At 41.0% G+C, this 25,839-nt stretch overlaps 1 protein-coding gene across 3 annotated transcripts in view; it reads left to right on the top strand.

The window, feature by feature from the left end:
* The window catches only part of PNPLA4 (patatin like phospholipase domain containing 4), a 107,323-nt gene that overhangs the window by 39,005 nt on the left and 42,479 nt on the right, over positions 1–25,839 (top strand). Inside the window, exon 7 of one of the 3 annotated variants that reach the window (XM_055337424.1) lies at positions 10,871–11,186. The exons of 1 other annotated variant lie outside the window; for it this stretch is intronic. In XM_055337424.1, coding sequence (XP_055193399.1) covers positions 10,871–11,005 — 135 coding nt within the window. In that variant the 3' untranslated portion in view covers positions 11,006–11,186. Of the gene's footprint in view, positions 1–8,178; positions 8,490–10,870; positions 11,187–25,839 lie in introns of those variants that run through there. One more of the 3 variants, XM_055337423.1, reaches the window with a different exon arrangement.

Raw genomic sequence — 25,839 nt, 5'->3', positions numbered from 1 at the left:
AAATGCTTTAATGTCACATAGATCAGATACAATAAGTGCACATAATATTGAACATGTTGAAAATTGGACTAATTCACTTAGGATAATCAGATCAAAAGTACTAAGAACTTAAGTTTCATGGATATTTATTATCTATATTCTTATTCTCTCTTATTGATCATTAGAGTTGTCATTCTTGCATTTCATCAATTTTAACAACTGTACACATGTCAAATATTTCAATATTATCACGCTGTAAAGATAACGAGTATTCAGACTGCACATGGTTGAAGGATCTGGTTTCTCAACCAGTATATTCTTGAAGTAGGTATTGAGAATATTTTGTGTGTTCCAAGTTGATTTCCCTTGAGTTAATCCCTCAACTGGAGAGGTCGTAATTTTTGTCTTACCTTTAATCCTTCACACAAGGAATTGTCCAAGTCACTGCAACAAATAGTTGGTCAGTTTTATTTTTTGCAAACCCTAGCTTTTATCCCCAGTGTCACGAGATCTGGACATCTCATCCTCTTATACAGTTCATCCTAAACTTATTTATATTGTGCCATTTCTGCCTTCTTACACAGACTGGCATATAGAGAGGGACCCTTCTCTAGTATTGCTAGTGCTGAGACCTGGTCAAGTGCAGTCAATTCGACAGTTCATCGTAGCTCTTGGAAATTACTACCGTCATTGCTCATCTACATTTAGTACTAGGGATTGACTTCTTATATTATATTTAATTATATAATGCTATATATTAATAGCATTATATTTATGAGATTAACATTCCCGGGGGTTGGTCCCTTCAACTCTCACATGCTCATGGTTATTATCGCTTATGCATACCGACTGAACACGTCCTGCACTGTGCAAGTTGAAGTCCTGTCAATTCTGTCTGAGTTTTTCCAAATTTGGGGATAGTGATAAAAAATAAAATTATGAAGTTGCTTTTGATAGCCATCTGCCTTGCTCAAGAAATAGTATCTAAACACCCTCACAGACTATCACCAGCTGCGACTTTAGAACCAGATTGGTCCCTTGGAAATAAAAACAGGTGTTTTACATACTATAAATATAGTTAGACAGATGGAATGTTTAGAATAAAGAAAAATACTCCTTACCTACTTATTTTAGTTCCCATTATCTCGCTGTTCCTGAATAATCCACACTATCAATAGAATGTTATTTATGGGAGAAAACAGCCAAGAAAAAAGTGAAAGAAACAAACTTTTGTTTACAGCAAATAACAAAATGCAGAAAATCAGCGAATGTAGAATGATACAAAGCAGAACCAATGCAGAGTACTAAAATACTATGCAGTTATTAATATTTACAACAGCCTTAGTTTTGTGCTTGCTAATGTATTTTGATTATGATGCATTTCTGTAAAAGACGTATCTTCATACTCTTTTTAAGATTTTATTTTACTTGAGAGAGAGCATGTATGCAAGCAGGGGGAGGGGCAGAAGGAGAGGGAAAGAGAGAGAGAATCTCAACCAGACTCCACGCTGAGCACAGACCCTAACCTTGTCCATCCTGAGAACGTGATCTCACGGTAATCTAAGAGTTTTACGCTCAACCAACTAAGCCACCCAGGTGGCCCCTATCTTCATACCCTTGATGAATATTCTTTCAACGTTCATGACATGAGATAATCTGCAACAATATTCACAGAAGTTTACATTCCTGACATTTTGTAGAAGAAAAAGCCACTTACTTTTACAGTTGCCTTGTACATGCAAAGCATCTGGGCTTATGAATAACCCTTGTGATTATTTTGAGGATGGAGATGTGTGATGCACAAGATGTGACATGTCAGCCTCAGGTGGGATTGCCTCCTCAGTAGGAGTCAGAAGTTGTATAAACTTATTTATATATATAAACTTATTTATATATATAGTTATATATATATAGTTATACATACATATAACATTAATTTTTATTTTTTTAAAGATTTTACTTATTTATCTTAGATAGAAAACACAAGCTGCAGGGCAGAAGGAGAGGAAGAGAATTCCAGGCAGATTGCCCAGCACAGAGCTGTCTCAGTACTCGATCCCAGGACCCAAGACCACAAGCCAACACTGATAGTCGGATGCTCAACTGATTGAGCCACCCAGGCATCCCTATTTAATTTTTAAATAGAATATACAAAAGAACTCTTAGGTTCTCAAGCCATAAATATTCAATGAGCAGCAGCCAAATGCCCAACTACCTCCTACTGCATGGATTCCAAGTGTTTTTAGAAAGTTTGCATCTGGTGGGTAATCTTACTTTGAAAGTTATGTGTATATTTTTATTTATTTATTTTAAGGTTAAGCATGTTTTAATTCAAAATGGGATCATATCTACATATTTATGAAAAACAAAGAAAAAAGTCTTCAAATCATTCCTCGTACAAATATAGTACAAATATTACTTGTTATATGATTGGTATATATTTGGTTCCTTGTGTGAAACACACAAGCACAAAAGCATAAAAATAAAGAATAGATTTGGTTCATACTTTCTTTACAGCATATATTCTTCTGCAACTTTCTTTATTTTTCAAAATCCAGTAGCATATCACAAAAATCATTCCCATGAATTCACTCATTTTTTTTAAGATTTTATTTATTCATGGGAGACACACAGAGAGAGACAGAGATACAGGCAGAGGGAGAAGCAGGCTCCCTGCAGGAAGCCCGATGTGGGACTTGATCCCAGGACCGTGGGATCACACCCTGAGCCAAAGGCAGACAGACGTTCAACTGCTGAGCCACCCAGGCGTCCCTCACTAATTACTTTCAAGTGGCCTTATCTTAGGACCCTGAAATGCAAATGATCATTTCCTACATGTGGTCACTTAGATTCCTTTTGACCTTTGTGTATGAATCTTTGCACAACACACATATTTACATTGGGAAAAACTCCAACAGATATAATTGCTACTCAAAGGGAACACACAATTAAAACTCCAACAGCTAAGGGCAAATTACCATTCAAAAAAGGTTGTACAGGGGTGCCTGGATGGCTCAGTGTGTTAAGCATCTGCCTTTAGATCAGGTCATGACCCCAGGGTCCTGGGAATTGAGCCCTGCATTAGGATCCCTACTCAGTGGAGAGCCTGCTTCCTCTCCCTCTGCTGCTCCCCCTGCTTGTGTGTGCTCACTCTCTTTCTTTCCAATAAATAAAATCTTTAAAAAACAACAAAAAAGCTAATGATAAATGAAATTAGAAAGCAATGCTATAGCCAAGAAGATAAATAAATCCATTTCTCTGCTCATTTAAATCTTTTTTTTTTAAGATTTTATTTATTTATTCATGAGAGACACAGAGAGAGAGAATGAGGCAGAGACATAGGCAGAGAAGCAGGCTCCATGCAGGAGCCCAATGTGGGACTCAATCCTGGGTCTCCAGGATCATGCCCTGGGCTGAATGCGGCACTAAACCGCTGAGCCACCCAGGCTGCCCTCTGCTCATTTAAATCTTATTGTAAATGTAGGTAGGATCTGAAGAGGAAGAAATGCCAACAAGAGATGTTCATGTAACATTCTGTTAACCACTCACTCATTCACTCTTCACTGATGAAGGGCCAACATAGCAGTGCATCCCCAGGAACAACATCTAATATGCTTTTTGGATGCAAAATTAGTCTACAGCCATACCACCCTGAACGCGTCCAATCTTATCTAGATGCAAAATTGAAGACCTTCTGTGAAAATGGTTAGAGGGAACCAAAGTGACAAGTAAATATCATTGAAGTTTCAGATAATTACAATTTTTCATTAAAATAAACCAGCTTACTGTCTTCAGAGCATGTTAATGATACTAACTTAAAAGTTAGGGGAATTCTACAATGGATTACTGTTTGCCATCTCTTGCTCATGAAATCTGTTTCAAGATTTTCCTTCCCTGTAGCTTTAAGTTAATACTTAAAAGTGAGCATCCTTTATGGTAAATGATGCTCGTTCGGAGGGACATAATTTTTTCTGTTTTCTTTCTTGAGCCAGATGTTCCTTGTCTTTCAGAGTTTATGACTTGCAATTGTGAAGAATTGTCTGCTAATTCCCACTACCATTCTAGAAGAGCAGAGTTCTGTGGGTGCTTTAAGTGGATAGCCAGCCAAATGCAGATTGTTCTTTTTAACTTTCAGCCTGCAGTCCCAATTTGCTTAGCTCTGCTCATGCTGATTCTGTGCTGAAACACACACTCTGGGTTCCCTCTTTTTAGAGTCTGATCATTCTTCTTTCTAACAGACAGAAAGACAGTTCTAACATCTGGATTTACTTTCCCTAAGCATAGGATACCTCTCTCAAGGTCTTCTAAAAGTCCACTTCTGTTCAGGCTTGTCTTTTATCCCTTATACCCTTTCTTATGATTCTTCACCATCTGGTTTGGTTGCCTCTTAATTAGGTTAATGACTTATTAACCCTGGTAAGGGTGAAACATTCATTTGCATTGAAATTCTCCTCATTGCTAATATATGTGTGTGTGTGTGTGTGTGTGTGTGTACGCAGGCGTGTGCATTAATCCTATATAGTAGAATGATCTAAAAAAAAGAAATTTTAAGATTAAGGATGAATTACTCTATGTCAGATATGCAGTATGTGCACCATGTGGTAGGATGAGAAGAGGGTACCCAAATCGTGACACACAGCTGCAGTACTCAAAATGATTACGTGATTACTACATTGAAAAGAGTCCTTGTATACATGTTGGCATACAGAAGTAGTATCAAAAATTTTTTTTAAAGATTTATTTATTGGGGCACCTGGGTGGCTCAGTCAATTAAGTGTCTGCCTCAGCTCAGGTCATGATCCTAGGGTCCTGAGATCGAGTCCTTCGTTGGGCTCCCTGCTCAGTGGGGAGCCTGCTTCTCCCTCTCCCTCTGCCCCTGTTCCTTTACTCTCTCTTGCTCACTGTCTCTTAAATAAATAAATAAAATTTTTAAAAAACATAAAGATTCATGTATTTATTTTGAGAGAGAGAGAACATGAGAGCATGGGAGCAGGGAAAGGGACAGAGGAGAGAATCTTTCAGCCAGCTCCTGGCTGGGTGAGAAGCCCAATGTGGGGCTCGATCCCATGACCCATGAGATCATGACCTGAGCTAAAATCAACAGTTAGAAATTTAGCCACCTAAGCCATTCAGTGCCCCTGAAAGATGTTTTTTTTTTTCCAAGTTTTTATTTATTTAATCTTTACACCCAACTTGGAACTCAACCTCCTGACTTCCAGATCAAGAGTCATAAGCTCTTCCAACTGACCCAGCCAGGCACAACTGGAAGATTTTTTTTTTTTTTTAAGGCTTCGGAAACAAGACTAGGGGAAGTGTTCATGCATTGTTGGGAGTGGTGGTTAAATGAATGCTCTGTGGAATAGCATGGTTGGTGAAGAAGTGGGGATGATCACTTGGGAGAAGAAAGAGGGTATACACATATATCTGGATGCAGGGCACATGCTAATGCAACATTCATTCATCAGAAGCATCTTCTAAATTCAGGATGGTAAATAGTGTGAGCTAAGACCACATCCCAGCCTGCAGATAGAGGCATGTTGGCCTACCCGAGCAGGGTGCAGTGACTCCTGTGGTGGCCCAAACACACTGATGATCTCTGAGTGTGGGAGCAGAAAGGCATCGTCATTTTACCAAAGGAAACTAAGCCTGAAGTCGTGAAGCGAGAACCAGGAAAGACTTAAGTAACCATGTGAGAGATAATTATAATTCTCAGAAGGCAGGAGAGGGGTATGGATTAAAGTAGTAGCACAGAAAAGAGAAATCATTGGGTTTCCTCTTTCATTCATGCTACATGAGTCCCTCAGATCTCGCCACTCTCGCTGAAAATATAAGTCTTCAAAATCTGGATGAAATAACCTTTTAAAGACTTCCCTCTCTCTTTTTTTTAAAGCATACACAAATTAGTCTTTGTTATTTCATACCTTTTTTTTGGCATGAATATTTTAGGAATACCTTTTTTTTGCTCAAGTGAGTTATTAAAGTCTTTAGGAATTTTTAGTAAATATTACTGGCTTTAATTATGAATTAATTAGGGTCAAACTTGTGAAGACTTGTTCAAAGCACTGAAAAGCTGCAAAGACTCCACAGAACTGCCAGAGAACTAGCTTCTGGGAGGAGCCAAAACCCAGAGCGATCAGGGGATGTTGGGCCTTTCTAGCTGCTGTGGCTCAAAGAGAGAAGCAGCTCATAGCACACAATTAGGCATAGACGTGGGTGGAGCCCTTGCCCTGCCTTCAGGGCAGATGTCCACCAGCAGGACTGCCCAAGGTCTGGAGTGCCACAGGAGGTGCTCCTGTCTTCCGGTGGGAGCCTCCCGGAAAGGCAAATCAGCTGAACCTCGCCCCAGCCTCAGCCCCACAGACAAGGCTGCCTTGGCCTAAGGAGAGGACAGGAGGAAGAAAGTGGTGAACAACATGTCCTCGCAGAAGCGTGGTCTAGATCAGATGTGTTCGCTCTGGTAGGACATCCGAGCCGTAACTGTAGACATTGTGTACAAAAATACCCAGCTGGGAGCCATGAGACTCAGGGGTGGCATTTGCGTGGTGCTGCCCTGGAGGTAGTAGAGCTCTGGGGGTGATGGACATTCCAGAAGCCTGGAAGGTGCTCACGAGGAGAAGAACAGACGCAAAGATGTGCTAGAGATGGAGGGTAAGGAGACAAGGGCTATCAGATTCTCCCAGAACTGGCCCCAGGCCACGATCCACAGGGAAGGGAATGGAAGGAAGGGTCCTCAGGACAAAGCATTCTAGGAGGAGGGAAACCAGGAAGAAGAGGGTCGGGAACCTTGCTAAGTCCCGGTGGGAGGGAGCTCTCAGGGGAGCCAGCAGCAGCAGGGCCATAGCTCCGGCTGCCTTCCAGGACTCGAGGAGGTCACTGATGCCAGCCACGCGACGAGAGGGGGCAGCCGGAAAATCCACGGGCTCCTGTGAGCCCACAGTGGAGGACACGGAGGCCAAGCCCGTGAGCCAGACCCGAGGGCCACAAGCTGACAAGTGGCCGCACAGACAGCAGTGACGGAGAGCCCTGGGGGAAGAAGGGAGCTTTAGAAGGGGATGAGGGGAAGAGCGGCAGTGAATAGACATGGCCCGGGGGAGCCCCGTCGGGCTGTTGAACCCTGAAATACGGCAGTAGAAAGCTCTGCGTTGAGGGCACGTGTTGGGAAGAGCTGTTCACGATATGCACCTGGATATGTTAGGAGCCAAATAAGAGGGACAGCAACTTACCTTTGCGGAACACTTCCCTTACATTCCAACTGGAAGTAATTTTTACTAGGAGGCATTCCGTAAGGGCCTCCCCGGGGACCGGCGCCTGGGAGACTGCAGGTGGGTGGAGCAGGCCCTGTGCCGGGGACTTGTGTCTCAAGACTTCCCGGGAAGGGCTCTTTACGCTCAGGACATTATGGAAGCCACAAAAGAATGACAAGAAATGGGTTTGCATGTGTGTGAGATTTCCAAGGGCACAATCTGCTTTTAATTTCAGCACAAGATCCATGAAAGGCCTAAGACTCTTAGGTAACTCTCCATCATGTTCTTTCCTTCTTCCTCCTTCCTTCCTGCTTTGTGTTCATCCTGAGTCTGTTTCTTCTCTCCCCTTCCTTCCCTTTCTTTTCTTTCTTCCTCCTTCCCTTCCTTCCATCTTCCTTCTTTGCATTCTTCCTCTTTCCTCCCTCCCTCCCTTCTACTACAATAGGACGCAGTTGAGTTGAGTCCCCAGCATCAGCAGAAGGCACATGTCTCCGACCCCACAATGAGATGGAAGGGAGCTGGAGTGTGCCTGGTTGCCGCTGCAGACCCAGGCGTTTCTCACTCGGTGGCCCCACTGCAAGTGCAGATGGCAAAGTACTCCGCGGAAATAAGCATGCCCCCCACAAATGACACACCTGCCTCTGAGAACATGTTGACACAGCCCTGTCACAACCCCCTCCCGCAGCAGGACCCTCAGCCCTCAAGTCTGCCAGCAGGGGTGAGCTCTGGCCCCAGAGAATCCTTACCCCAAGCCTCCATCCCAGTGATGGGCAGTTTCTCTTTGCTCTCAGGAATCCCCAACAACAGCTGCCTACTTCCTCTGTCTTCTCCAAGTTTCTGGCTGTTTCCAAATCTGCCAGCCTTGTCATCCATAGTTTCATGAGTAAACACAATAGATTTCGGATACTGCTGAAATGTTTGCTTCTGGCCTTTTTTTTTTTTTTTTTTTTTTTAGAGAGAGGAAGAGACACAGGCAGAGGGAGAAGCAGGCTCCATGCAGGGAGCCCGACATGGGACTCGATCCTGGGACTCTAGGATTGCGCCCTGGGCCGAAGCCAGGCAGTACACCACTGAGCTTCCCGGGGATCCCCGTGCTTCTGGCCTTTCAGTCTTGTGTCTATAGCTGCAAATTGACTTTAGCACTCACCTCCCCACATCCTGAATAGCAGAGTCTTCATTTGCTCCCATCCCTGACTCTCTAGCATTGCTGGATAACCTGTCTGTTGTGAAGCAGCTCTGGTGGCTTCCATTCCTCTTGAAGTTCACCATCACTTTCTTCCCCAAAGTTTGAACACATCGCCTCAATTCTCAGAACATCCAGCTGAAACATAAGCAAAGCCAAACAACCAGTTAAATGATACGGATGGCTTTTTCCTTTTCAGTCTACAAAGTACCTTCACATTTTGTAGAGTTCTTCCTATTACAAATTACAAAGTGATCACAATCTAATATATTTGTTATGTATTTCTTTACAACCTTGCACACAATGCCTATTGGTTGAGTAACCCAATTAATAGAGAAGAGAATGAGAAAGAGTAGATTTATATTACTTGTAAAATTCACTAATCCGAGGTCAGTAAAATTCCATTTAATACAAAGCTTAAGAACTCAAATAGATCTAAATATATTAATGAAATCACATCTTCTTTTATCCACTCAATAAAGCATGAGCAGATTTATTTTTATTATATTTCTATTCATTTATTCAAGAAGTATTTATTAAAATGCTAGGCCCTGAGTAGGCTAATAAGCAAGACGGACAAGATCCCTGTTCTCACAGAGCTTACATTTTCTGTGATGTTTGGGTAGAATTTCAGGTGATAAAAAAATATATGAGGAAAGGAAAACAAATCTCTCCAACAGCAGAATTACGAGAAACAACTTCATCTCTAACACAGTGGTTCTCAATGGGCAGTGATTCCCTGTAGGGAACATGGACAATGCTTGGAGTCATTTTTGGAGTGATAGCTGGAGGGGCTACTATTGCATCTAGTAGATGGAGACCAGAGGTGCTGTTCAATGTCCTGCGATGCACAGGACACCCCCACAACAGGGAAATATCCAGACACAAATGTTGATAGGGCTGAGATCCAGAAACCGTGCTCTGACACTACAATTATGATTACATGCATCATATTCTTTTATACATATTTGATCTCACTGATAGGCACACGTAAGACATTTTTGCTGCTGCTTTGGAATTCCAATAGTATTTTTAAGGTTAAAAATTACTCTTTTTTTCAAAGAAGAAAAGGCTTAAACCTTTCAATTTTTTTCTTAAGCATATACAATAATCCAATTTCCTTTCACAAAATGCCTTCTTAAGGAAGGACTGTAACTTTCAAAACCCCAGAGCACTGACCACCACCATTATCCAACTGAAGACTGACCAATCCCAAGAAACTGCATTTTTTTAGGAAAAATATTAATCTGATGGAGAAATCTAATGATTCTGCATTTGTGACTTTTGAAAGCAGGAGAAAGTCTTGGAAGATTCCAAGCTCTCAGCTGCAGTGTTATCTTAAATCCAGTAAAATTGCAATCTCCTATCCATTCCAGGCTTATTTATGTAGCCAAATGAGACGATTATCAGAGTAGGGTATCAAGAGAAATGTTGCTTTCTTGACGGTCCTGCCGAACATAAATTCCAGATTCGTCACTCTCTGCAAAATAGAATTAAATAGAATTAAATGTACTAAATCTCAAGGATTTGATGACAATGGAATTATATTCATTTTTATTCAGTTGCCAATGAAACTGTGAAACTTACCTAGTGCTCTGGACAATGTCATCATCCTTCAGGGCCTCTGCTTTAAGGACAGTCTAACCATGTGAACCTCTCTCTTCTCCATCACTTCCCCCTCCTGCCCCAACCTCACCACCTGCAGGAGCTCCACTGACATCATCTTTGTCTTCCTAAACTGCCTTCTCTCTTTGGCTGTTTTTTTTTGTTTGTTTGTTTTTGTTTTTGTTTGTTTTTTGTTTTTTGTTTTTTTTTTTTAATGGACAAGTGTCTCCAACTAGTGCTGTGTCTTAAGGAAGCAACTCATTACAGTGCTGTATATTCATAGCATTTTTACGTTTTCCTCTATCCTTTTTATATCTTTAATTACATTTAAGCATTTGAGGAATCCATTATGTATCATAATCAAACATCATCTTGCCTTGCTTCTATTCCTCTTTTAAATCTAGATTTCTAAAATGACTGTTGTATTTTTATCTGCTTAACCCCATCCTCTCTGGTTTTCGTGGACACAGAGAGATATTTCCGTGGTGTGTTGTGAATTCCTGCACAACTCAGGGACATGATTTGCCTGGAAAACCATATCTGTTCTATGACAGAAAACACAGGAGAATACAGTCATGAGAGCTTGGACTTTGTGGATAGACAAGACCGAATTCTCACCTTGTCTCAGCTTCTTATAAGTCACTTAATCTCCAGAACCAAAATAGATTCATCAAATGAATACAGGACTTATTTTGAAATTGTTATGAGAATTACATATGTGGGAATGATGGCAGCTTAACACATATTTGTTACCTCTGCTGCAAAAATAATGTGTGCAGGTTGCTCTTCAAAGCAGGAACACCTACTAGACCAGACCTGGTTTCTTCTTTCCCTGATTCCAAAATACCTACCTTTGCAGATTTTTCAATGGAAGATGCCATCTGGACAGCTGGGAGCCAAAATGCTAACCAGTGGTCTCCTCCACTGCAGGAATCAATCAGATACACACATCTCACTCTTGAACTTACCTTGGGGTAAGAAGGGTAGGGTTTAAAGGTTTAAAATTCCTTAAATAAAAAATAATTTGTAACGGAGGAGGTTTTTGTGAGCTTGCAAAAGTCTAAAGCCTTCCTTTGTTTGAAAAATACTGTACACGGAATTGTCACAAAAAGAAAGCATAGTTACATTCTTTTAGGAAAGGAAATCTTCAGATGTTACTTACCCATAAACCAGTTACAATCAAGGCAGCCCAGGTGGCTCAGTGGTTTAGCACTGCCTTCAGCCCAGGGCATGATCCTGGAGACCCGGGATTGAGTCCCACGTCAGTCTCCCTGCATGGAACCTGCTTCTCTCCCTCTGCCTGTGTCTCTACCTCTCTTTCTCTCTATGTCTCTCATGAATAAATAAATAAAATCTAAAAAAAAAAACAACTAGTTACAATCACTCAGAATACATATAACACACATTCCTAGGAGTAAAAGTGAGTGTAAACTTTACTTAGGTGGAAAGATTCTTACAAAAGCCAAAGACATTAAAAGCACATTTTTTCCCCTAAAAAAAAAAAAATTCTCACATCTCAGAAATGGAGATACCATATAATCTGTGCATTTTCTTGCATTACATTGAGGTGGGTATTAGCAATAAGTGTTGAGAAAAATATACCTGTAGAATCTTCTTGATTCACACTTTCAATCTGCATCCTTGTGTCGCTATATCAGTCTGTATCATATCCAACACCATGTACTAAAACAGAAGCAGAGAAAAAAACAGGACTTTTCTCTGCTGAAGAGAACATTCTTCTGAAGCTTGGCAGCATTGCAACCAGTCAAAACTTTTCCATATAATATAATGGAATAAATCAATAGATTTATTATGGTCATTTGTCAAAATTTTACATTGAAATAATGATACTCCATAATATAATAAAGACAGCATGCTGATAGGAACTAAACATGAAAAATTTTTAATATTTTAAAATGGTATAAATAGTTTTGGCAGGAATGAATGTTTTGAAACAACAAAATTAGTTATGTATATATGTACACTGAAAGGGGAGCTTTACACAGCTCCACATAAAATAATGAAATTATTGATTAAATGAGGAAATTCAGTGATGGCTATAGGAAGTCATTATCAAGAAGTCTTTCTGCTAATTTCACATGTGTGCCTCATTTTGTTAACTGACTAAAATGAAATAATGAAATAAAAAGCAAAATAATTAGGCTCTCATCCTTCTATTTCAATCTAGCTGTGACATGGATGTGAGCCAGGAATGACAATAAAGAATGGGTAGGCCTCACGCTGTTTCCAATGAAGCTCTAAAACCTTGAGCTTGCAAAACTGAAGTAATGTCACCTTTTACACAGCAGACACTCTGAGCTTGGCATGCTGGGTTTGAAAGCAGTTACAGAACAGCTGCATTGCACAAATGGTGACCCCCTCCCCGAGGACCATTTTTTGACTTGGTCACCTGTCACTATGTTGCCTTGTGGACAATACTTTCTCATTCTACAAAACCAAGAGGCCCATGGGCTTTTGGACAAATATTTGAATTGTAAGCAAGTGAATCTTTTTTTTTTATTTTGTTTTTATTTTTTTATTTTTTTTAATAAATTAATTTTTATTGGTGTTCAATTTTAAGCAAGTGAATCTAAGTGCAAAATCATAAACAATGGAAACTTACAGATCTTCTTCAGCCCTGGAGTTCACAAGTCCATATGGGCTTCACAGATGGAAGCAAGGCTGCGGTCCTTTCTGGAGGCGCTACAGCAGAGCATGTTTTCTTGTCTTCTACAGCTTAGAAAGGTTGATCACATTCTTTGGCTTGTGGACTCTTTCCCCTTCAAAGCCAACAATGACCCAGTAAGTCCCACCACCTCATGAGGTATCACTTCATTCAAACACTGCTCTGCCTCCCATTTCCACATTTAAGTACCCTTAGGATTACACTGGTGGCCTAGGATAATACTCTTATTTTAAAGTCTACTAATTAGACGGCTTAATTCCATCTGCAGCTTTAATTCTCCTTTGACATCTAAAAATGTGGTCACACGTTTTGGGAATTATGAGAGAGATCGACATCTTTGTGGGAAAGAGCATTATTACAAGGTAGCAATCATCTACTTGCTGTTACTTCACACATCTAAAATTGAAGTACACAGAATGAATGAGATTGAGAATTAAGGAATAAGATTTAGAATTTACTCCGAAAACCACACCATTGTTTTAAATGCTCCTGTGTTCTGTATATCTAATTGTGGTATGTATATCCAATGATAATGTTGTGAAATGGAATCTTCTGTGTGCCTTTTGCAGAAACATTCTAAATGTGCAAACGTGGAAATCTGTGCATTTACTTTTAAACCTCTAAGCAGGGGCACCTGGGTGGCTCAGTGGTTGAGCATCTGCCTTCAGCTCAGGCTGTGATCCTGGGGTCCTTGGATTGAGTCCCGCATCAGGCTCCCCTCGGGGCCTGCTTCTCCCTCTTCCTATGTCTATGCCTCTCTGTGTCTCTCATGAATAAATAAATAAATAAATAAAATCTAAAAAAAATAAATCTCTAAGCATATAAATATTAACACTTATTCATTTGCCAGGTGAAATACATAAATACAACAAAACAAGGCATGTCACAGCATGACAATCTCTAAGGTGAAGCACATGACATAGTAATATGGAAACCAGGATTTGAAGTAAGCTGTACACCCAACATGGGGCTTGAATTCACGATCCCAAGATTAAGAGTTGCATGCTTTACCAAATGAGCTAGCCACGTGCTCCCTGGAAACCATGATTTGATGAAAGACTTGAAAACATATTGAATGAAAATTACCTACCCAATGACTTAATAAATATGTCTATCAATGTGTTTTGCTATTTAGTTGTCTGTTTTTCAAATGGGCTGGCCTATCCCATCCATTTCCTTCCAAAATCAGTACATATTGAATGATGATCTCATTTCGTGTTTTGGTGGTTGTACTTCTTTTAATCACCCTCAGAAAGGTTATTGAGAAGTACTTTTTTCTATTTTTCATAATCTGAAGTTGATTTAAGTAATTCTGTTTATCTTTTTTTTTAGAAATATATGTAGAAAATTAATGTTCCAAGTCTTTAACCAATGCATCTGCACAAAAAGAAGTTTTATAAAAAAGCAACAAAGTTTGATTTGCTGAAATTTTTGATACTAAAATATGTCAAGGACAAAATTTGAAAGCACTCATCAATTAAGATAAAATGTCAATGGAGCTATTAGAGTCATGAATATTTATGAGGTGAATGACAAAGCATCCAAATATATTTGAAATGTACTTACAAAATGTGTTTTAAAATGCAAAGACACTAAATTGTTTGGGGAAACTTTAACACACTTTTCCAGTCTTTTGACAGGATAAGTCAAAATAAATAAATCGATGAAAATGTAGAGAATGTGTACAATATGATCAATAATGTTCATTAATAGATGCAAATTAAACCTGAGTCCTAGGAGCAGCAAATGCTTTTTCTGTTTTGGCAAATGGTATTCACATTGATTCACCAAGAGGATCATACGATAGGTAATAAAGACTATTATATTAACTTAAAAAAAATCTGAAAATATTGTTGAGTGCGACACACACACTTACACATACACACAATTTGCTAACAATATGGTAATAACATTACCTTTCTCACCTCAACAGCAGCAGGAAACCCTAGGATTAGACAACCTCCCTCACCAAAAAAAAAAAGTTTGAAATCTCTCATAGAGAACACCTATAACCCATCAAAATTTGCCCCTCCACATACTCCCTATCATATTACCTTCAGGTATTTTCTTCAAAACACTTGCCTGCAATAGCTTTACAAAAATAGCTTTGGGGACGCCTGGGTGGCTCAGTGGTTGAACATCTGCCTTTGGCTCAGGGCGTGATCCTGGGTTCGGGTATCAAGTCCCACATCGGGCTCCCTGTGAAGAGCCTGCTTCTATCTCTGTCTATGTCTCTGCCTCTCTCTGTGTCTCTCATGAATAAATAAAATCTTTAAAAAAAGATTCAGGACGCCTGTGTGGCTTGAGTCTATTAAGAATCTGCCTTCAGCTCAGGTTTTGGGGTCGAGTCCCGCAGCAGGCTCCCTGCTCAGCAGAGAGTGCTTCTGCTTCTGTTTCTCTGTCCCTCTGCCTATTCTCTCTGTCTCTCTCTTTCAAATAAATAAATAAAATCTTTAAAAAAAAATAGCTTCTATTATTTAGAACAGTTTTAGTTCACAGTTAAGGTGAGCAGAAATCACAGACATCCCCCGGCCCCCCTAAGGGCACAGCCTACCCCACTATCAAAATCTCACGCAAGATGTTAACATCCACAAACCTACACTGACACATCATTATCACCCAGAGTCCATGCTTTACATTAGGGTTCATTCTTGGGCTTGTGCATCCTGTGGGTTTGGGCAAATGTATAATGACGTGTATCACTGTTATAGGATACAGAATAGATTTGCTGTGCTAAAAACCCTCTGTACTCAGCTTATTCATCCCCCCTTTCTCAATCCCCTGGCAACCACTGATCTTTTTACTGTCTCCGTAGTTTTGCCTTTTCCAGAAAGTCAGAATTGGAATCACGCAATATGTAGACTTTTCAGACTGGCTTCTTTCACTTAGTAATATGCACTACAGGTTCCATCCGTGGCTTTCCATGGCCTGATAGCTCATTTCTTTCTAGCACTGAATGATGTTCTACTTTGGAGGTACCACCGTTTATGTATCCATTCACCCACTGAAGGACACCTTGCTTGCTTCCAGATATTGGCAATGATGTTATAAACACCCATGCACAGGTTTTTTGTGTAGATATAAGATTTTGCATCCTTTGGTTAGTAAATAGCAAAGAGCACCATTGCTGGATCTTATGGTAAAAGTAAGTTTAGTTTTTAAGAAACTGCCAAACTGTCTTCCAAGGTGACCTTATCTTTTTGTGTTCCCATAACCTGCATATGAGAGCTCCTGGTTTTCAACATCCTCACCAGCAATTAGTGTTGTCAGCATTTTGCATTTTCACCATTCCAACATTTGTGTATCTCATTCAAATTTGTGATTCCCTGATAACATATGATGTGGAACTTCTCTTTATCAACGTGTTTGCCATATGTGTACCTTTATGGTGAGGCATCTGCCCAGATACCTTGACTATTTTTAAATTGAGTTATTTTCTTATTGTTGAACGTTAAGACTTCTTTGTATATTTTGGATAACAACAGCCCTTCATCAGATCTGTCTTCTGCAAATATATTTTTTAAAGATTTTTAATTTTTTCATTTGAGAGAGAAAGACAGAGAAAGAACAAGTGGGAAAGAGGCAGAGGGAGAAGCAGACTCCCCGCTGAGCTGGGAGCCTCATGTGGGGCTCAATCCCAGAACCTGGAGATCACAACCCAAGCCAAAGGCAGATGCCTAGCCATCCAGCCACCCTGCAAATAGTTCTTCTAGACTGTGTTTTCTCTTCCCATTGCCACGATGGTATCTTTCGTAGAGCAGACCTTTTTGATTTTATTTTATTTTTTATTTTATTTTTTAAATTATTTTTTAAATTTATTCATGAGAGACACAGAGCGAGAGAGGCAGAGACACAGACAGAGGGAGAAGCAGGCTCCTTGCAGGGAACCCAATGTGGGACTCGATCCTGGGTCCCCAGGATCACACCCTGGGCTGAAGGCGGCGCCAAACCGCTGAGCCACCTGGGCTGCCCACCTTTTTGATTTTAATGCAATATTGGCTATCAGTTATTTCTTTCATGGATTATGTTGTATCTAAAATGTCATTACCAAACCCCAGATCATCTAGATTTTCTCCTGTGTTACATCTAGATGTCTATGGTTTCCTCATTTTACATTTATGTCTGTGATGCACTTGAGTTAATTTTTTAAAGAGTATAAGGTCTTGGGTGCCCAGCTGGCTCCGTTGGTAGATTGTGTGACTCTTAATCTCAGGGTTGTGAATTTGAGCCCCATGGTGGGTGTGGAGATTATTTAAAAATAAAATCTTAAAAAAAAACATTAAAATATAAAGGGTATATAAGGTCTATTGTCTAGATTTATTTTAAAAGATTTTTATTTTTATTTATTATTTTTTTTAAAGATTTTATTTATTTATTCATGAGAGACAGAGAGAGAGAGAGAGAGAGAGAGAGGCAGAGACACAGGCAGAGGGAGAAGCAGGCTCCATGCAGGGAGCCCAATGTGGGACTCGATCCCGGGACCTCAAGATCATGCCCTGGACAAAGGCAGGCGCTAAACCACTGAGCCACCCAGGGATCCCCTATTTATTTATTTTTAAATTTATTTATTTATTTATTCATGAGAGAGAGCGGCAGAGACACAGGCAGAGGGAAAAGCAGGCTCCATGCAGGGAGCCCGATGCAGAACTTGATCCCGGCACTCTGGGATCACGCCCTGAGCCAAAGGCAGACGCCCAACCGCTGAGCCACCCAGGTGTCCCAAAAGAGTTTTATTTTTAAGTAATCTCTACAGCCAGCATGGGGCTCACATTTACAAACCTGGAGACCAAGTGTTACAAGATCTCAGACTGAGCCAGCCAGAGACCCCTAGATTAATTTTTTTGCATGTGGATGTCCAGTTGCTTCAGCACCATTTGTTGAAAAGATGATCTATTCACCATCATATTTCCTTTGTTCCTTTGTCAAAGATCAGCTCACTATATTTGTGTGGGTCTGTTTCTCAGTTGCCTGCTCTGTTCCCTTTGCCCGTTTGTCTGCTCTTTTGCCGCATTGTCTTGATGGTGAAGTATCTTTTTTGTTTTAAGTTTTTTTTTTAATTTTTTTATTTATTTATGATAGTCACACAGGGAGAGAGAGAGAGGCAGAGACACAGGCAGAGGGAGAAGCAGGCTCCATGCACCGGGAACCTGATGTGGGATTCGATCCCGGGTCTCCAGGATCGCGCCCTGGGCCAAAGGCAGGCGCTAAACCGCTGCGCCACCCAGGGATCCTGGTGAAGTATCTTTTTATTCATGTACTTACATGGTGGCTCTTCTCTCCACCTTCTCTGTCTTATTCAACAATGCATCAATAAATGAATGTTTTGAAATACATATACTGGATAAGTTGGGTTAAAGAGGAAAACAGCATGTCAACTACATTCACCTATCATCTCACTTAGAAGCATAATATGACTGGGACAAGAGGGACAGGAGTCGGGATGTTGGCCAGTAGGAGTGCTGGTGACCAGAAATGCTGAATATTGAAGTGGATGGGCTTCATTTCAGTCAAAGGCGTTCTTAGAGGCAAGTTCATACTCATCAAAGTTTCCCGCAGTGAGCCAACAAGCAAAACCCCCAATACATCCGGGAGTCATTCAACTTAATTAGTTTACAAAAGGGAAAATGAGGGGCAGCCGGGTGGTTCAGCGGTTTAGCACCCCCTTCAACCAAGAGCCTGATCCTGGAGACAGGGGATCGAGTCCCACGTCGGGCTCCCTGCATGGATCCTCGGACTCCAGGATCACGCCCTGGGCTAAAGGCAGGCGCTAAACCGCTGAGCCACCCAGGCGTCCCTGGGAAAATTATTCTTAACTATAGTAAATTAATTAGTTAATTTGAAATAGTTTTTCCTATTAATTCCTTCTCAAACAGGATTGTTTATGCGCACTACATAATAGAAACAGTGAGGGGATCCCGGGGTGGCTCAGTGGTTTAGCGCCTGCCTTTGGCCCAGGGCGCGGTCCTGGAGTCCCGGGGTCAAGTCCCACGTTGGGCTCCCGGCCTGGAGCCTGCTTCTCCCTCCTCCTGTGTCTCTGCCTCTCTCTCTCTCTCTCTCTCTCTCTCTCTCTCTCTCTCTCTCTCTGTCTATCATAAATAAATAAATTAATTTTAAAAAATTAAAAGAAATATAAACAGTGATTTTAGTGAACATTCTCTTAAATCTAGTATTAATATAGGTGCACAGAAGAAAAGTCATTACCAGGGTACCTGCCTCACTCATCAGTGGAGTGTGCAACTTCATCTTAGGGTTGTAGGTTTGAGCCCCACATTGGGTGTAGACATTACTTAAAAATGCAATCTTAAGAAAAAAAATCATGACTCTTAGGGCTTAATTCTCTCAAAGAATCTGGGTTGAAAAGGGCTATATGGACTCATATATTTTTTGTGAATATATTACTTATCCCTACTGCATTGTGAATATATTACTTATCCCTACTGCATTCAAATGAAGTCATAGTAAAACCGCAGAACTTTTCATCTCTGAAAATGTACCATTATAATATGGTCAGGCATTTTTTATCAGAGTTAACTATTGCATTTTCAAGAGAGTTATGTATTTAAAACCTTTCCAGTCCTGGGACGCGTGGGTAGCTCAGCAGTTGAGCGTCTGCCTTTGGCTCTGGGCATGATCCTGGAGTCCAGAATGGAGTCCCACATCGGGCTCCTTGCAGGGAGCTTGTTTCTCTCTCTGCCTGTGTCTCTGCCTCTTTCTGTCTCTCTCTGTGTCTCCTCATGAATGAATAAATAAAATCATTTTAAAAAATGGATAAAACCTTTCCAGTCCTTTTATCTAACAATTGTAAATATTGTCAGATAAATGTACAAGAGGCCTATTGAGCGATTTAGAAATAATTTCTTTATAATCATAAAAAACCCTGAAACCAGCTAACATATAACAAGAGATGCTTATAAAACACTGTTGACCTGATGCATATATAATGAGGTGAAAACACTCACGTTCGCCTCGTCATCCCTGTGGGGGCAGGTGTGACTATCTCTGGCTTCCCACAGAAGGTTTGGGAGGAGGATTCCATTCACAGCGGATAAGAGACAGGTGCTGATTGTGTTACAAAGTGGAAGCAGAAGCAGAGGATTTGAATTCCATGCTCCATAGTTGCATCTCCAACTTCATCACTCTACGATCAAACTGAGAAGCAGCAAACAGTACATGATTAAGACTCTATGTAAGGCCAATGGAAACATATGTAGGCAGCTAATGTCTGCTTTTCATACACAAAAGCACATGAAATATCTTTGCAGAGACTTATTTTTTTTTTGCAGAGACTTATCAAATGCCACACACATTTGTCTGATGACTGTCCCACGTTAGACTACATGTGCAATGTAATATTACTACTATAAACATGTTTGTTTAATATTTGTTTAATATCATAAAAAGAAAATAATGATTACCGATAAGCCTCAAGAAATTAGTCTTTAATTAGTAAAAGAGACATAATTCTGTAAAAGATGAAAAGGCAGGAGGCTGGAGAAAAAAAGGCAGAAGAAGGAAATTAACAAAACCAGATCTGAGACGGATGCCTGGGTGGCTCAGTGGTTGGATGTCTGCCTTTGGCTCAGGGCATGATCCCAGGGTCCTGGGATGAGTCCTGCATCAGGCTCCCCTGCTTCTCCCTCTGCCTGTATCTCTGCCTCTCTCTGTGTATCTCTATGAATAAATAAAATCTTAAAAAAAAAAAAAAAACTAGACCTGAGACACACAGAAAGGCAGTTAAGGATTTATAAGACAATGCTATGCACAGATCTGCACAGATACACTGGAAAATGTTAGAGAAGTTGAGAATAATCCTTTGAAAATATAAAGTACTGAAACTGAGCATTCTAGACAAACTTGGAAATCTGTGTAAATCAATAAAAGAAAGAGGAAAAGAAAGTAAAAAGTGAAACAAAAATCAGGAAATGATAGTCAAGATTCTGAGGGTACACAGATTTACTGATGAATTTATTCAAGCTTACACAACAATGATATCATTCACACACACACACACACACACACACACACAGATGTTAGAAATCCATTGTATTATCACACGCTTACATGATTCTGATAGGAATATGTGAGGAATACAGGGCAGAAGAGAGCATATTATATATTAGTACATTCAACTCTCAAAAATGTCCTTTTAGATCTTGGGCAGACAGCAAAAATTTACAAGAGCTACAAATGGAGCCACTCTGGTTTGCAGGAGAGAGAATGCAGGAAAGACAAGGCAGGCCAGTAAACGGAACTCGGCTGCTGTTCTCATTGCTTGGCCAAACCCCAGTCCTCTTTGCATGCACCTCATTGCACATTCTGGACCTACACTTATGCAGCAGAAGAGAAAAACTTGCAACCTGGCAAAATGGGGTCTTTAAACCCAGGACCATTAACCTCCAGGGGGCTTTCTTGAGTTCATCCACTTACCCGCATACCCAGAACACTCATCAAAATTGGTTTCATACTAAAGCCATCCAGGTGGTTTAAAAGAATGCTGATGTTTGGACCCCATCCCAGAATATTCTGATGGAATTGGTGCTGAGTATGGCCTGAGCATCTAGATTTTTTTAATCTTCCTGGTCAAATCCAGTGTGCAAATCTGAAAACAAGTGGCTTAGAAAACACTGAGAAATCGGGGCGCCTGGGTGGCTCAGTTGGTTAAGCATCGACTCTTGATTTCAGCCCATGAACTCGGGGTCCTGAGATCAAGTCCCACTTGGGCTCTGCGCTGAGCACCAAGTCTACTTGGGATTCTCCCTCTCTGCCCCTCCCCCACTTGCATGTGTACATGTATGCTCTCTTTCAAATAAATAAATAAATTTAAAAAAATAAATCACCAAGAGATCTTGTGGATTTCGGTTCCTTTGGTGCCGGAGAGGTTGGTGATAGCTCAGTAACTCTCAGGCTGTGACTGCTGGTCTGCAGGCCACGCTCTGAATGACAGGGATCTGAGAGGATCTTACCTTCTCTTTTCTCCTCAATGTCCAACATCTATCCAATGTCCAGGACCTTCTCCACATTCTTGCTTGCAGTTCATGACCTTACTATTTCATGGGGAAAGTGTGAAGCCTCCATAGAGAGATTACAACAGCTCTGCCTCACTCTACCCACCTACCCATCTGATTCCCACACATTTCAGCCTTCCCTCTGTGACTGCAGAGCAACCCGGGGCCCATCTGCTTGTATCATAAGTCCTAAGTCAGCGTGGACTTCTCTATGACTTCCACAATCCTCCCTCCCATCTGTGTCATTATTACGTGGTCACACTGAACTGGATCAATTACGTGAGCAGCAGGTGATTACTCCGCTGTCAAACCCCACCCCTGCCAAAAGGAACAGAAAAAAGTAATCTTCTTATCCCCATTTCCTTTGTCAGCAACTGCCCACATTGTGTCTCCTGCTGGTAAAACACCTTAAAAAAATTTGGTTTATTATGACATATTCAGATCTCTATCTTACATTTTTCTTTAACACAAGGTGTCTGCACACCTCTCCAAGGAAAATGGGTCCTTTCGAGGTCACCCATGACCTCTCAGCTGCAGCATGCAATGCCAAACCCAGTCCTCAGCCACCTGGACTTACCAATCATTTTTAAAATTTTGATTCTAGTTAGTTAACATATGGTGTTATATTAGTTTTGGGTGTATGACAGGGTGATTCAACACCTCCATACAGTACCTGGTGCTCATCACAAACGCACTCCTTAAACCCCATCACCTTCTTCACCCATCCCTCCTCCCCGGACTTCCTGCATCGTTTGACACAGTCCTCACTGTCTGCACCTTGGAATCCTTTCCTCATGTGGACACTTCACTCTCCTGTTGTATCCCTCCGTAGAATGCAGAATGACTACCATAGTAGATTTAGCTAACACCTCCATCACTTCACAAAATTACCACATTTTTTTTTAAGTAGGCTTTACGCCCAACATGGGGCTTGAACTCATGATCCTGACATGAAGAATCACATGCTCTACCGACTGAGCCAGCCAAGCACGCCTAGTGGTTATTACATTTAAGACCTACTATCTCAGCAAATCTTGTGGGTTTTTTTATTTCTTTCTTTATTTATTTTATGAATTTATTTTTTATTGGTGCTCAATTTGCCAACATATAGAATAACACCCAGTGCTCATCCCGTCAAGTGCCCCACTCAGTGCCTGTCACCCAATCACCCCCACCCCCCGCCCACCTCCCCTTCCACCACCCCTAGTTCGTTTCCCAGAGTTAGGAGTCTTTCATGTTCTGTCTCCCTTTCTGATATTTCCCACTCATTTTTTCTCCTTTCCCCTTTATTCCCTTTCACTATTATTTATATTCCCCAAATGAATGAGAACATACACTGTTTGTCCTTCTCCGATTGATTTACTTCACTCAGCATAATACCCTCCAGTTCCATCCACGTCGAAGCAAATGGTGGGTATTTGTCATTTCTAATGGCTGAGGAATATTCCATTGTATACATAGACCACATCTTCTTTATCCATTCATCTGTCGATGGACACCGAGGCTCCTTCTACAGTTTGGCTATCGTCGACATTGCTGCTATAAACATTGGGGTGCAGATACCTCAGCAAATCTTAAGTATATAATGCAATGAAGTTAACTACAGTCAGCATGCTGCGCATTAGATCTCCAGAACTTACTCATCATATTACTGGAAGTTTACGCCCTTTGACCAACATCTTTTCCTTCCCCCCCTCCCCTAAGTGCCCAGAAACCACCTCTTATTTTTTGTTTCTCACAGTTTGGCTTCTTCAGACACCACAGGTAAGTGAGATCATATGATATTGGTCCTTCTCTGTCTGACTTATGTCAACCAATAGAATGTCCTCAAGTTCCATCTGTGTTGTCACAAATGGCCTTTTCAGCCAGGAGAAAGAAGGAGATACTCATCTTAGTCCTAACATGACAAAACCTGAGGTCCTCAGCACTCCTTCTCAAATGCCATAACCAAAAAGTTAAAACTAAAAATCACTACTTCCCTTGCAGTCTTCTTCACCTTAGCTTATGTCAACTCTTCAGATGAAGCCTTAGCAGTCATCTTTGAGCTCTGTCCACCCTTCACAGCTCCAGTGTTTCATGAAGACTTAACAGCATCCATCTTCCAAGTATGAGCAGCGTCTGATCACTTTTCTCCCAATCCTCTACTACCCCCTCGAAGCTACCATCCTTGCTCTCTTGGGGTGTAGCAGTCACATTCTGAGTGGATTCCTGATTCGACTTTCCCTCCTGCAGATGGAAAGGCAGAAAGCAGACGTGTAAGCTAGATACCGCCAGCCTATGTGCCAACCTTTCCATAGCTCACCACTTCCGTGCCAGTAGACATCAGTGTCCTTACAAAGTTCTGAAAGGTCCCTCTGTGACTTATAACTCTTTTCTTCTTTTTTTTTAATATATTTTTTTAATTTTTATTTATTTATGATAGAGAGAGAGAGAGAGAGAGAGAGGCAGAGACACAGGCAGAGGGAGAAGCAGGCTCCATGCACCGGGAGCCCGACGTGGGATTCAATCCCGGGTCTCCAGGATCGCGCCCTGGGCCAAAGGCAGGCGCTAAACTGCTGCGCCATCCAGGGATCCCTCTTCTTGATCATTCTACTCATTCCCAGGAGCCACAGAAGGCCCGTTCTGATCCCTGAACACTTAAATATCCTCCTAAAGCATGGGCAATGTCCACTCTTCCTCACAGGCTCTTCCTTAGATAGCCACATGGTTCCCTTCCTCATTACCTCCCATGTTGTCTACAAGAGGATGTTTTCCAGCACCTTATAAAGAAGGTAGTCATATTTTTCACCAAGTATTTCTCAATATTTTAAAAAAGATGTATTTATTTATTTATTTGAGAGTGGGGGAGGAGCAGAGGGAGGGCGAGAAAGAGTCTTAAGCAGACTCTGCCCTGAGCACATAGCCTAATGTGGGACTTGATCTCAGAACACTTGAGATCAGGACCTGAGCTGAAATCAAGAGTGGGCTGCTCAACTGACTATGCCACCTGGGTACCCCAGTATTTCTTAATATTATAACTTTATATTAAGAAAAAAAATTAATGGCACTATGGAGTACATTTTAAAAATGGGGAGAAGGGTGCCTGGGAGGCTCAGTCAGTTAAGTGTCCTACTCTTGATCTTGGTTCAGGTCCTGATCTTAGGGTCATGAGTTCAAGACCCATGTTGGGCTCCAAGTTGGACATGGAGACTACTTAAAGAGGGGAGGAGACAAACATTTTGCCAGATAGTGAGAAAAAATCTTTTAGAATAGTGCCTCCCAAATTTTAATGTGTGTATGGAACACCTGGGGATCCTGTTAAAATGCAAATCCAGATTCAATAGCTCTGGAGACAGGACAGAAGGATATATGCATTTCTAACAGACTCCAAGGTGATGCAGGTCTGTGGGCCACAATGTGAATAGATAGTCCTTAGAAGATTTGTTTTTGGCCTTTAGAAATCTTGAGACATATAAAATGTAGAAAGAAGGGAAAAAAGGAAATCATTGTGTGTTCTTCCTACTTCTGATTTATCACTGGTAATGTGGCATATTTGTGTTCTGTTCACATGTAGGCTGCATTTCTCTTCCCTACATTGACCCAGTAAAATAAATAAATAAAAATGATCATGCAGGGCAGCCCGGTGGCTCAGTGGTTTAGTGCCTGCCTTTGGCCCAGGGTGTGATCCTGGAGTCCGGGGATCAAGTCCCACATCAGGCTTCCTGTGTGGATCCTGCTTCTCCCTCTGCCTGTGTCTCTGCATCTCTCTCTCTCTCTCTCTCTCTCTCTCTCTGTGTGTGTGTCTCTCATGAATAAATAAATAATCTTTTTTAAAAAAATGATCATGCATATATAAGCAGTGTATGGCATACTGAGTACATAAAAATAAGTGGAAATCTAGCACCTCTGGTCAGTGAGGCATCCATTGACACGAATGTGAAGGAACAAAGGACACACAGAAGGTAACAATTCAGTTTTAATCACTAAACTGGGACACACACAAAACTCCACGTAACCATGCAGACTTTGTACAGTAAATACTAAATGCTCAGCATTCCCTTCTGCACATTCAAATCCAGAAGATGAACAACAGTTCATGATCAACTTGAAGAACTTACACATGATTTCTCTGTAACATTCAGAAACAATTTCTATCAC

This window comes from Nyctereutes procyonoides, unplaced genomic scaffold (assembly GCF_905146905.1).
Source record: "Nyctereutes procyonoides isolate TBG_1078 unplaced genomic scaffold, NYPRO_anot_genome, whole genome shotgun sequence".
Lineage (NCBI taxonomy): Eukaryota > Metazoa > Chordata > Mammalia > Carnivora > Canidae > Nyctereutes > Nyctereutes procyonoides.
Note: the sequence above shows the minus strand (reverse complement) of the source record. Positions and strands in the feature narration are given on the sequence as shown.